General features: G+C 38.0%; 1 protein-coding gene across 3 annotated transcripts in view; it reads left to right on the top strand.

Moving 5' to 3' along the window:
• The window catches only part of LOC127852841 (U3 small nucleolar RNA-associated protein 14 homolog A-like), a 38,918-nt gene extending 27,144 nt beyond the window's left edge, over positions 1–11,774 (top strand). For all 3 annotated transcript variants that reach the window (XM_052386848.1, XM_052386850.1, XM_052386849.1), the window contains exons 10-14: positions 72–273; positions 4,566–5,376; positions 5,771–5,963; positions 8,829–8,925; positions 11,385–11,774. In XM_052386848.1, coding sequence (XP_052242808.1) covers positions 72–273; positions 4,566–5,376; positions 5,771–5,963; positions 8,829–8,925; positions 11,385–11,693 — 1,612 coding nt within the window. In that variant the 3' untranslated portion in view covers positions 11,694–11,774. The remainder of the gene's footprint in view (positions 1–71; positions 274–4,565; positions 5,377–5,770; positions 5,964–8,828; positions 8,926–11,384) is intronic.
• The last annotated feature ends 2,938 nt before the right edge of the window (positions 11,775–14,712 follow it).

A 14,712-nucleotide genomic window follows, 5' to 3' on the forward strand; every position in this document is an offset into this window, starting at 1 on the left:
GATCAGGTTCCATCGCATTCACAAGAAGGAGAAGCGGCATCATAAATGAGCAATACCATATTCATAATCAGGTTCCATCGCATTCTCAAGAAGGAGAAGCTGAAGGATGAGAAGCGTCTGCTGGAGACCCTGCAGAAGGAGGACCCAGAGAGTTTCCTGGAGAAGATAACACAGTGGGAGAAGGACCGCGTACAGGAGCGCATGAGTCTGAGACACCGAGGGGGAACCAAGTTTGCCAAACGACAGATGATCTATGCAAAGTTTGACGAAAAGGTACTGTGGGGGGTTATGTTTGTCGTTGAGTTTGTTGTACAGATAGTTATTGTGTTGATGGTTATGTTACCATTGTTCACTGCACTGAGACAAAAACGGTTCTTGTCATTGTGCAAAAAAAGCCATGGTTCAATGTGTTTTTAGGTAAAATTATGGGCTTTTATGCAGCCCATTCCCAATATCCAAAAGTATTTTTTTAGCTCACCTGATTGCTCGGGTGAGCTTTTGTGACCGGTCTTTGTCCGTCGTATGTCCGTCCACCCGTCCGTCTGTTAACATTTGCTCGTAAACACTCTAGAGGCCACATTTCTTGTCCCATCTTCATGAAACTTGGTCAGAAGCTTTGTCTTAATGAAATCTCGGCCGAGTTCGAAACTGGGTTGTGCCGGGCCAAAAACTAGGTCACTAGGTAAAAAAAAAGAAAAACATTGTAAACACTGTAGAAGTCACATTTCATGCCCAATCTTCATGTTACTTTGTCAAAATGTTTGTCTTAATGATATCTTGGTTGAGTTCAAAAGTGGTTCCAATCCGTTTAAAAACACGGCCGCCAGTGGGCGGGTCAGTTTTCCTTATTTGGCTTTAGAGAAACCTTGTAAACGCTCTAAAAGTGACAATTTTTGCCCAATCATCATGAAAGTTGGTCAAAACATTGGTTCAATTGATGTCTCAGACGAGTTCGAAAATGGTCGAGATCGGTGAAAAAACATGGCCGCCAGAAGGCGGGGCATTTTTCTCTATATGTATATAGTGGCTGGCAGTTTTCCCTATTTGGCTATAGAGAAACCTCGTTAACACTCTAGAAGGCACAATATTTGCCCAATCATCATGAAAGTTGGTCAAAACATTGGTTTTATTGATATCTCGGACGAGTTTGAAAATGGTCAGGATTGGTGAAAAAACATGGCCGCCAGAGGGCGGGGCATTTTTCTCTATATGTATATAGTGAAAACCTGAACACAGTAGAAGTCACATTTTTGGCCCAATTTTCATAAAACTTGCTCAGAACTTTTGTTTCCTTGATACGAGAGTTGGGTTCAAAAATGGTTCCGGTCAGCTGAATAACATGGCTGCTGAGAGGGGGGCAGTTTTCTCATTATGCCCCCCCCCCTTTCAAAGAAGAGGGGGTATATTGTTTTGCTCATGTCGGTCCGTCCGTCCACCAGATGGTTTCCAGATGATAACTCAAGAGCGCTTATGCCAAGGATCATGAAACTTCATAGGTACATTGATCATGACTCGCAGATGACTCCTATTGATTTTCATGTCACTAGGTCAAAGGTCAAGGTCATGATGACCCGAAATAGTAAAATGGTTTCTGGATGATAACTAAAGAACACTTATGCCTAAGATCATGAAACTTCATAGATACATTGATCATGACTCGCAGATGACCCCTATTGATTTTCAGGTCACTAGGTCAATGGTCAAGGTCACAGTGACCAAAAGCAGTAAAATGTTTTCCGGATGATAACTCAAGAACGCTTATGCCTAGGATCATGAAACTTCATAGATACATTGATCATGACTCGCAGATAACACCTATTGATTTTCAGGTCACTAGGTCAAAGGTCAAGGTCACGATGACCCTAGATAGAAAAATGGTTTCCGGATGATAACTCAAGAACGCTTAGGCCTAGGATCATGAAACTTCATAGGTACATTGATCATAACTCGTAGATGAACCCTATTGATTTTCAGGTCACTAGGTCAAAGGTCATTGTCACGGTGATCCGAAATAGTAAAATGGTTTCCGCATGATAACTCAAAAACACTTAGGCCTAGGATCATGAAACTTCATAGGTACATTGATAATGACTCATAGATGACCCCTATTGATTTTCAGGTCACTAGGTCAAAGGTCAAGGTCACGGTGACCCGAAATAGTAAAATGGTTTCGAGATGATAACTCAAGAACGCTTATATCAGGATCATGAAACTTCATAGGTACATTGATCAAGACTTGAAGATGACCCCTATTGATTTTCAGGTCACTAGGTCAAAGGTCAAGGTCATGGTGACCTGAAATAGTAAAATGGTTTCTGGATGATAACTCAAGAACGCTTATGCCTAGGATCATGAAACTTTATAGGTACAATAATCATGACTCGCAGATGACCCCTATTCATTTTCAGGTCACTAGGTCAAAGGTCAAGGTCACCGTGACCTGAAATAGTTAAATGGTTTCTGGATGATAACTCAAGAACGCTTATGCCTAGGTTCATGAAACTTCATAGGTATATTGATCATGACTCGCAGATGACCCCTATTGATTATCAGGTCACTAGGTCAAAGGTCAAGGTCACTGTGCCAAAAAACGTATTCACACAATGGCTGTCAAGGTCACGGTGACTCACCTAGAAAAATGGTTTCCGGATGATAACTCAAGAATGCTTACGCCTAGGATCATGAAACTTCATAGGTACATTGATCATGACTGGCAGATTAAATAATGATGAAACTTGACCATGATGTTTGTCTGGACAATAGGTCAAGTTTGACATTTGGTAAATATTGAATGAACCTACTCCTCTCAGGTGAGCGAACTAGGGCCATCTTGGCCCTCTTGTTTTACAAAATGTCTGCCTAAAATTCCAAATCAAATGTCCCCCACCAACACCCTCAACCGCCCCCCCCCCCCTAAAAAAAAAGAGAACACAACAACAACAAGCAAACAAAACAAAATTATTTGTAAGTAAAATACAGCATTCAGTTAATTTCTGTATGCATCATTGTGAATTGAATCTTTGTAAATATAATATTGAACAGACATTTTTAATTTAAAAAGTATTTTTAACCAAAAAATTAATTGACCATTTTTGAAATTTTGGTCAAAGCAAGGCCATTTTTCCCAATTCAAAGAGCCCTGGCCCCTTTCCCAAAATGATGGAAAAAACACCATTATGTTTTTTGTCGGAAGAGGTTTTGTTGTTATCAAAAATTAATGCTATCAATTACATACTTACTTACTTGATGATGAAAAAGTAGTACAGTCTACTCTAGTTATCTCGACATCAGATATCTCAATATGTGGAAGTAAGCTCAATGTCCCAACTTTTTTCCTTCTTTATTTACCCGGTATATTAATAAGTATTGCATATCTTGATTTTCGTTATGTTGAATAATTCTATATCTCGATATAAAAATGTGTTCCCAGTCCCAATTTTACATGTATATACTGTGGTTTATCTCGAAGTGCGAATAACTGTCCCAGTGTCGGCAAAGGTGATAAAAAAAAAATTCTTTGATACTTGGCCGTCCCGCTTCGCCCGGCTGCTCCCGATACTGTGCCGTAGATAATTGATCTGTTAATTGCATCAATAACCACACGTGTGTGCTACCGTTTGCGATTAACACTTGAGTTAGGCCTGTCATTTTAACTGCAATTATTACACAGCCTGCCAAACTGCCGAAAGAATAATTGTTTTTATAAACAAGATTCCAAAATGCATTGAGTTATATTTTGCGTATATAAACCGTCGCAAATTTGCAGAATGTTGTTCTATCCTTGAACTCCAACAGTCATTATCATGGCTAACTTGAAAATCTAATCAATTGAATTTTGCATTTCAAACTACATCATTGTACATGTACAGTTCAGTATTCCGGAACGTGATTTACGCATGTTCAGATGGAAAACCCTGTTCTTGATTGGACGTCAATTGCATCATAACTTTAAATAGCAACATTACCGGATGTTTACTCGACAGTTTAGAAAAATGATAACCGCATGTGTTCATGCAATTCTGTAACACTTAAAACGTCATTTGAAGCATTTACATAGCAAATTTAATCTTGCCCCGTAAACACACGTATATATCAGGTAATAGATAGGGTGGTAGGGATATTATGCCACATGGTGACGGCTTTAGTTAGACCACTTAGCAGGTATTTAGGTGTTAAAACAAGGTAAATTTTCGTCTCAATTTTTCTGTGAAAAGGCATAATCGGATATCTCAAACTCTCGTTATCTCAATATTTTTTCTTGTTCCCGCCGACTTCGAGATAACGAGAGTAGACTGTATTTACATTCATATGTTTTTGGCCAGTTTTAGAAGATCTTCCAAAAACTAAATCTTATAATTGTTTGAAATATTTTTCAGTGTCATTTAGCATTACAACAATCATAAAGTTTTAAAAGGAAAATGTTAAGAATGAACAATTGTAAAGCTGCTTTGTTGTCAATTTAATTGAGGTGTACATTGTCTGTTTGTTTTTAAAAGTATGCTAATATGGAGCTTGTAAGCATCATTCCTTTTGGACATGTGACAGTAATTGTGTTTCACTTCTAGGCCAGACAGGAAGTACAAGACATGCTGCAGAAAAGTAGGGAAATCACACAGAAACTTGCAGCCACAGAGTCGAGTGATGAAGAGTCAGACAGTGGTGACCTAGAACCCCAACAAGCTGGTGGATCTGCTTTCGTTGATAGTAGAAATCCATGGATGTCAAGACCAAATGTCTTGATAAAACTGAAGCAAGGAATTGGTCATTTAGAAGAAAACAATGCAGAAAACGTTGGACATTCATTAATTGTTGATGATGTTATGGACAATAAAAATGATGACAAAGGGATGAGTATAATTGGTGGTAATACTTCAACAGACTTGCAACATCAGAAAAATGATGATAGTGATGACGATTCTGATAATGCAATTGATGGCATATTTGATAAGCTCAAGGAAAGTAAAGAACCTGAGACTGAAGTCAAGACAAACAGAAAACAGATTCGTTTAAAACAGGTTCGAAAAAGGAAGAAATCACACAAGTCAGATGAAAAGTTAGCTGCGGAGGCTGTTGTTAAAACCAGTGAAAGTGGAAAAAGCGAAGAAGGTATGGTTGATTCTGATGACAGTCTATGTGAAGAACCTTCTAAAAAAAGAAGCCTGGAAGATATGGATGCACTTATTAACGAGGCACTTGGTCAGTCTACAAATGAACCAGCTCCAAAAAAGAAACAAAGAAAACGTCATAAAACAAAACATTTCCAGTCTGGAAACCACCAACAGTCCAAACCTAAAGCAGACACTAACATAGACCCTAAGAAGCTGTTCACCGTGGATGTGAACCTTCGACAGAGTTCTTCCAAACCAGATGTTGTGGGTATGTCAGAGTTTTTATTAGGTCATCTTTGAGCTCTAGATTAGAAGGGTTTTGGGGTATATACTTGTCCTCATTGTGCAAATACAGTAATACCCTTTAGAAATTATAAGATATGTGTACTACTACCATTTAAAGGGGCTATTGGTCATTATTGAAAATCTTGCCAAAATCATTTACCAGGACCTTCCCCATTATTTTTTTTACACGCCCCATTCCTGGAAAGGATGGTTAAAAATTCAAAGTATACTCACTTTATGCATTTATTTCAATCTAAGCGTGTCTAAAATATGGGTAGGTAATTTGTTGTTTAAAATGTAGTCATTTGTTTTATAACCGTATTTGCAGCTGCTTTGTATGCATTTACCAGTATGTATGTCTTTTATGCTGTTTTCAGTGAATGAAGAGGACGATGACCAATTGGTCAACATTGCCGAGGCCTTTGCGAGCGACGACGTCATTGAAGAGTTTGCAGCGGAGAAGTCTGATGCAGTGCGGTCGGGTCAACCCCAGGACATCTGCCTCGCCCTGCCTGGCTGGGGGGACTGGGGCGGGGCAGGGCTCAGTATCTCTAAGAGGAAGAAGAAACGGTAAGAATTGATTACCATTCAGTCTTTGGCATTAATTTGTTTTAGGCGCTAGCCTGGTCGGGCTACCAGCTTGGAAATTTCACTAGCCCGAATCAATTTTAAGTAGCTTGAATTAAAGTTATAATTTTGTTGCATTTGTAATTACATGTATCTTTGTATTGACAGGGCTTTCCTTAGACCTCAAATCTCAAGAGTCAATGACTATTGGGACCAAATTTTCAAGAGTCAAAATCAAATTTGTATGAATCATAATAATAACACAGGAGAGTCAATGACCATTTGTACTTTAAGCAAATTACTGAGATATAATATATAAAAAGCAATAAATTAACAAATATCTAAACATTTATTTCTTATATTCCAGTCAATAAAATACACAATGCAAACATAAATTGTGACCAACATTATGAGCATAGTGAAATCAATGCAAAAAAAACACTCGCACTGGTTGTAATCATAATATATATCAGGGGTAGCAGAGATTCAGAGACCGTAGGATAAAAAGGGAATAGAGGACAGAGCCCCTCGAGCCCAAGATTATTGTTATTTTTTTATTTTTGTCTATGTGCAATTTCTTGTGAGTACAATGCAAAATTATATCAATCAGACCATCCCTAACACCGCATGTGTATTCGTCATTCTATAAAAATGTTATAAAGGTGGTTGGAAATAAATTAAAATCGACGAAACATACCGTATCCGAAAACGACTGTCCGAAAATATGTCGAGATACGTCTTTTTCGAATGAAATAAAATATGTGTTTTGTTTGACTGCCAAAAATGAAAGCCAATATTAAGTAACCTACCAAATACGCAATCAATATATAATTTGGTTGACATATTGTTTTAAAGTATGATATTGCAGTGCTTTACCTTGCCAATAGATAATTTATAGATGGCGGACATTTATGATTAGCAACATTCGTAGAATGGTGCGGTTTTCGGAAAGTAGCGAAGATGTTTCGACAGTTAATGCTCATGTCAGTGCCAGCCGTTTACCATCAAAAAGCAGAAATAATTACCCCCTTAAACTAACTCATCGGATTTACATTCATCTCAAAATCGACCGGTTAAATCCGGATTTAATACAGTAATTTCATTTCTTCACCGAAGACGTGCCACAAACACGCCGTTTTTCTATGCCGTCTCAATGGTCAATTATTATACCTATTTTGAAATCAATTGGCGCACGCAGCATCCAAATTTGTCACTTTGTCAGTTATACCGGTTCTATGGTAATTTTTGCAACTCTGATGCAAAGCGTGTAATGTGACGCTGTCTACAAGACATGTGCCAGCATAAATAATTTTCGTTTCATTGACTGTTTTGTTGCTACTTTCATTCTCATTTTGCGGTTGATGTTTGTGCGTTGTGCCCACTAAAATCGCAGAAAAGACATTAAGATAAATAAATCGCAGCGAGTTCTCCACCCAGTAATAATAATAGTTAAATAGTCTCGCGAGATCGACTCACAACACTGTTGGATAAGCGTCTAATCAATGAGTGCTTAACGGAGATAACCGATGCAGATTTAAGAGGAGTCTATGTGAAGCTATTTCGGACTTGTTACTAAGTTCGGACACGAAAATAGCACTCGACCGATCGGGCTACCGGCTAAAAATATTCACTCGACCGACGCAAAAATCAATTGACTCGGTCGACGGTCGAGTGGGTTACGTCCAAGACTGAGCATTCACCATATTGATGTACATGTACTAGTGGATTAACCCTGTCTGTTATAAGCTCAACTGAGCACAATGTTCTCATGGTAGGCTTTTGTGATATCCCTTTGTCGATTGTGTGTAGTCTGTGGTCAACTATTACATTGTAAACACTCTTAGGCAGTATGAAACTGGGTCATAAAAGGTAAAAAACTAGGTAATACGGTCAAAGTAAAGAAAAAGCTTGTCAATACTCTAGACATTTATGAGTGAAACATTCAATTTTTATTGAGTTCGGTCAGAATGTTTATCATGACAATGTCTTGGCTGAGCTGAAATCGGGGTCAAGTGATCCAAAAATAAGTAGACTATGTCAAATAAGAGAAAAACCCTGTTATCAGTTTGGAAGCCACATTTATGCTTTGATCTTGATTAAACTTAGTCAGAATGTTTTTATTGACAATATTTAGTCCGAGTTTGTACCTTGGTCATGTTCGTCTACAAACAAGTTTAAAACCAGGTCTTATCTCAGAAAAGCGTTGTAACCCTTTGAGAGGCCACATTTATAACTCAATCTCAATAAAACGTGGTAAGAATATTTATTTTGATAATATCTAAGAATATTTTGGGTCACGTGCATCTGAAAACTAGGTCACCAGTTCAAGTCTTAAAAAAATTTTAGAAACCACATTTATGACTCAATCTTGATGAATCTTGGTCACAATTGTAATACTTATAATATCTAGACTGAGATGAAATATGGGTCACATATGTCCAAAAACTAGGTCACAAGGCCAAGTTTTGTCAATTAGTTTACCTAAAGCTAGGTTGAGCCCTTCAGGGCCATCAAGACCCTCTTATTTAACCCTTTACCCATTAGATACGTTTTTTGACGCATTTGTAGTCCCTTAGAAAGTTACATTTAATTAAATACCTTTCTTACTTAATCCAAGTTTTAAAGGCTTCATTTCCAACCCTTAGTTAATGATTAGCAGCATAATGGTTTTATGCTGGTTGCAAAAGCCATTTTAACTTTGCTTAAACAAAGTTCATGTTTATATAAAATCATTCAATAACTTGCTGGGGCAAACAACATCTTTGATCAACATCTTTTAGCTCATCATAATTGAAGCAATCTTTTCATGTGTAGCCAGATAACAACTTCTACCAATGTGAAAATTAATCAATCTTTCTCGATCTACAGATTCACTATAAAGGCTCCAGTAGTGCAGAGAAAGGATCAGTTCCTGGGACATGTCATCATCAATGAAAAGAAAAATGATGCCCTAAAGAAGCATCAGGTGAGAACATGTAGTCCTCAGACTTGAACTTGATTGCTCCTGCATCATTTCATCCATCAATAATGTATTGTCTTTCCTCTCATTAATTCACTGCAAACTTTATTTTAAGCTAATAAGTAGTGAAATACGGAAGCATGTAAAAGAGATAAAATTGGTAATTTACTGTGTTGCGTTCCTTATTTAATTGCGTAAGGCAAACGCTCTTGAAATAATGACATTGTCTTGCTTTCCCATGGATTATGGTTATATGTTTTTTATAACATGATAAACAAACAAATGCCCTCTCAATATATCTATTGATATAATAGTTTATAACTAAGTCACGCTCTTGGAAAACTGGTCTTGATGCAAAGTACACAGGGTAATCAGAGACATCACTTTCCGCCTAAACTGGATTTGTTAGCAAGAGAATTCATTTTTAGCTCACCTGAGCACAACGTGCTCATGGGTTGTGCTCATGGTGAGCTTTTGTGATCGCCTTTTGTCCGTCGTCCGTCGTGCGAAGGCAACATTTGCCTTGTTCACTCTCTAGAGGCCACATTTATTGTCCAATCTTCATGAAATTTGGTCAGAAGATTGGTTTCAATGATATCTTGGAAGAGTTCGAAAATGGTGACTTTTGCTTGAAAAACATGGCTGCCAAGGGGCGGGGCATTTTTCCTTATATGGCTAATTATGGCTATAGCAAAATCTTGTTAACACTCTAGAGGCCACATTTATTGTCCGATCCTCATAAAACTTGGTCAGAAGATTCATCCCAATAATAATTTGGACGAGTTCGAAAATGATGTCGGTTGGTTGAAAAACATGGCCGCCAAGGGGCGGGGCATTTTTCCTTATATGGCTATTAATGGCTATAGCAAAATCTTGTTAACACTCTAGAGGCCACATTTATTGTCCGATCCTCATAAAACTTGGTCAGAAGATTCATCCCAATAATATCTTGGACGAATTGAAAAATGATGTCGGTTGGTTGAAAAACATGGCAGCCAGGGGGCGGGGCATTTTTCCTTATATGGCTATAGTAAAACCTTGTTAACACTCTAGAGGCCACATTTATTTTCCGATCTTCATGAAACTTGCTCAGAAGATTTGTCCCACTGATATCTTGGATGAGTTCAGAAATGGTAACCTTTGCTTGAAAAACATGGCTTCCAAGGGGCGGGGCATTTTTCCTTATATGGCTATATATGACTATAGTAAACTCTTGTTAACACTCTAGAGGCCACATTTATTGTCTAATCTTCATGAAACTTACTCAGAAGATTTATCGCAATAATATCTTGGACGAATTCGAAAATGATGCCGGTTGGTTGAAAAACATGGCCGCCACAGGGCGGGGCATTTTTCCTTATATGGCTATAGCAAAACCTTGTTAACACTCTAGAGGCCACATTTATTGTCCAATCTTGATGAAATTTGGTCAGAAGTTTTGTCTTAATGCTATCTTGGATGAGTTCGAAAATGGTTTCGTTTGCTTGAAAAACATGGCCGCCAAGGGGCGGGGCACTTTTCCGTATATGGCTATATACATGTAAGGCTATAGTAAAATCTTGTTAACACTCTAGAGGCCACTTTTATAGTCCGATCTTCATGAAACTCGTTCAGAAGATTCATCCCAATAATATCTTGGAAGAGTTCAAAAATGATGCCGGTTGGTTGAAAAACATGGCCACCACGGGGGCAGGGCTATTTTCCTTATATGGCTTTAGTAAAACCTTGTATACACTCTAGAGGTCACATTTATTTTCCGGTCATCATGAAACTTGGTCAGAAGATTTGTATCAATGATATCTTTAATGAGTTTGAAAATGGTTTTGGTTGCTTTAAAAACATGGCCACCAGGGGTGGGGCATTTTTCCTTATATGGCTATAGTAAAACCTTGTTAACACTTTAGAGGCCACATTTATTTCCAATCTTCATGAAATTTGGTCTGAAGATTGGTCTCAATGATATCTTGGATGAGTATGAAAATAATTATGTTTGCTTGAAAAAAATGGCTTCCAAGGGGCGGGCATTTTTTCCTTATATGGCTATTATAGTAAAATCTTGTTAACACTCTAGAGGCCACATTTACTGTCCGATCTTCATGAAACTTGGTCAGAAGATTCATCCCGATAATATCTTTGAGGAGTTAAAAAATGATGCTGGTTGGTTGAAAAACATGGCTGTCAGGGGGCGGGGCATTTTTCCTTATATGGCTATAGTAAAACCTTGTTAACACTCTAGAGGCCACATTTATTTTCCGATCTTCATGAAACTTGGTCAGAAGATTTATCTCAATAATATCTTGTTATCTCAGGTGAGAGACTTTGGGTCTTTCAGGCCCTCTTGTAATTAAAAATACCATTACACCAGAAAGTGTCATCCCTGATTAGCCTGAGCAGACTGTGTGCATGCATTAAGCCCTGTTTTCCCAGAAAGCAGCTCCAGCATTTCACCGTGTGGTATTTTTTAGGTGGAGACTATTCCATTTCCGTATTGCAACACTGACCAGTTTGAGAAGAGCATCAGGGCACCTATTGGCAGGACGTGGAACCCGGCAGGCGTATTCAAACAGCTGGTCAAACCAAAGGTTGTTACTCACCTGGGTAAAATCATCACCCCCATGGATCAGTCGGCTATATCCAAACATGAAACTGGGGATGCAGAGGGGAAAACTGAGAGTGAGGAAACAGAGTCAAAACAGTCGAACAGGAAAACAGGAAAGAGCAGAATGAAGACAAATAAGAAGCATAAAGGGCAGGGAAAATACAGCAAAAAATAAACTCATGCATGTACTTCATTCAAAAAGAAAACTGTTTTTGTGTAGCATATTAATATGTTATGAATAAATTTGAACAACAGATCATGTATTGTTGAACAACTTAATTTTTTGTATGTGATAAAGGGATCATTTCACATGTATTGATCAAATGTCATTGAAAGGAAATATTACTTGCATGGAAGCAACACCTAATTTGAAGCAAATTTAAAACAAGATTATTAGTGCAACTGATGGATGTTCCTGGATTATGGTCTTTGTTGATAGTAAGCATAGAAATGAGAAAACGAGGCAATGAGTCCTTGAAAGTTCAACAGACTGGAATGGCCAGAAATATATTTATGACCCTTGGTAGGATGGCTTGCCAATTACTGTTATTCACACTGGCTTATTTGTTCCATAGATCTTGCACATCAATAAAATAAAAATGTCTCTTTAAAACGTAAGATCAACAAGAGGGCCTGAAAGGCCCAAGGTATCCCCCGCAACATATGCTTTGTTTGAGGATGGGTGCAAATTGGACGGATGAACATAATGATAGATGGACGGACGGAGGACAATAACACAAAACTAAGACAAAGGAAGGTTCTTAAGCTATGCCAAAGCGCTTCCAAGTTACGGCTCCGGACACAAAAGTGCCTATAGTAAAAAGCATTTTTTCAAGATACAAAGGGCCATAAGTCTGTTTTTAACAGATGGTTTACAATGCCATTTGGCGTGCATCATCCTCTTATGCATATATATATACTCATATCAAGTTTAAATGAAATCCGCCAAAGCACTTCCAAGATATGGCTCCGGACACAAAAGTGCCGGACGGACAGCCGGACGGACGGACAACGCCAAAACAATATCCCTCCGCCTCTGGCGCGGGAATATATTCATACCAAGTTTCAAAGAAATCCGCCAAAGCGCTTCCAAGATATGGCTCCGGACACAAAAATGCCTATAGTAAAAAGCATTTTGTCAAGATACAAAGGGCCATAAGTCTGTTTTTAACAGATGGTGTACAATGCCATTTGGCGTGCATCATCCTCTTATGCATATATATACTCTTACCAAGTTTAAATGAAATCCGCCAAAGCACTTCCAAGATATGGCTCCGGACACAAAAGTGCCTATAGTAAAAAGCATTTTTTCAAGATACAAAGGGCCATAAGTCTGTTTTTAACAGATGGTGTACAATGCCATTTGGCGTGCATCATCCTCTTATGCATATATATACTCATACCAAGTTTCAATGAAATCCGCCAAAGCACTTCCAAGATATGGCTCCGGACACTAAAAAGCATTTTTTCAAGATACAAAGGGCCATAAGTCTGTTTTTAACAGATGGTGTACAATGCCATTTGGCGTGCATCATCCTCTTATGCATATATATACTCATACCAAGTTTAAATGAAATCCACCAAAGAACTTCCAAGATATGGCTCCGGACACAAAAGTGCTGGCCGGACGGACAGCCGGACGGACGGACAACGCCAAAACAATATCCCTCCGCCTCTGGCGGGGGATAACAACTCTCAGAAAATTCATTGGAGCAGAACAACCTGACAATTATCGCCCCCTTGGTGCAAAAAGGTACCACGTGACATTGAAATTAGAAGGCACAGTACATTTTTGCTGCAATAGGGCGTTATGCGCATGTAGGGACAGTGCATATACAGTTCACCAGATTAATAAATAAAATGTTTCAGAAGTTCACACTCTAAAAAATTCTCGGAAAATGGCTTATTATCCCCCGCCTTAAGCGGAGGGATATTGTTTTGGCGTTGTCCGTCCGTCCGTCTTTCCGTCCGTCCGTCCGGAGCCATATCTTGGAAGTGCTTTGGCGGATTTCATTGAAACTTGGTATGAGTATATATATGGATAAGAGGATGATGCATGCCAAATGGCATAGTACACCATCTGTTAATAATGGAGTTATGGCCCTTTGTATCTTGAAAAAATGCTTTTTTGAGTGTTGAATATAAAATTTTGTGTCCAGAAGCATATTGGCGGGGGATATCAATTCAACGAATTTGCTTGTTATTAATCGGATTAAAAGGCAATTACTCCTTGAAATCATTGGTGTAGATCAACCTGAAAACGTTTTGTTGTCACTCACTTTCAATCATAACGTTATTTTGTCTAAATAGGTAGGGGTAAAGAAAGGCATTTATTGACAGCTTTAACTGCCCATGTTATCAACATTGGTTTGTTCAGCCACACATTTAAATACAAATGTGGATGCATTTTTTTTAAAGACAACCCTGTCTGTAAAAGAACTGTTAAGGGCAATGACTAGTTTGTATGCATATATAAAATGAAACTGATAATTTAACCAAATATGAACAGATTGATTATGCTACAAATGCCCCAGTAATAACTTATTTGTTGGGCGCAAGATCCAGCATGGTTTTTCTTTGGACTAGAGAGAACATCCCGCCAAAGGCGAAAAGGACATAATTTTTTAATTGTCCGTCCGTCTGTCACGACCTTTAAAATCTCGGAAACTATATAAGATTTCAACATGGGTGTATAGATATGAATGAGGAGAAGTGCCATTTATAAGTAACATAACCCTTCAATTTTAAAATAAGAGTTATTGCCTTTTGTTGTTTTTGCATGATGTAACTTTTCAGCGCTATATCACAGATACTATATATACAGCATAAATCTTTATTGGTATAGATATCAATGAGGAGAAGTGGTGTGCACAAGAACCATTACCCTACACTTTCTTTAATAAGAGTTATTGTCCTTTTTTGTAACTTTTCAGGGCTTTATACAAGTTATTGTACAAGATTTCAACATTAAACTGTATGGGTATATAGATATTAAAATACTAATCACACACTGATATCAAATGTTACAATAATTGACTAAATATCGCTTATTTTGGATTATAATATTCACCAATTCAACGAATTCGCTTATTTAAGTAAAAAGTTCACCAGAAGCATTTTTCTAGAACATTAATTAATGAGATCATGTTTGTGTCGTGATCATGTGTAGATAATGGTAGCGTATTGCGTGATTT

The sequence above is a fragment of the Dreissena polymorpha genome, chromosome 12 (assembly GCF_020536995.1).
Source record: "Dreissena polymorpha isolate Duluth1 chromosome 12, UMN_Dpol_1.0, whole genome shotgun sequence".
Lineage (NCBI taxonomy): Eukaryota > Metazoa > Mollusca > Bivalvia > Myida > Dreissenidae > Dreissena > Dreissena polymorpha.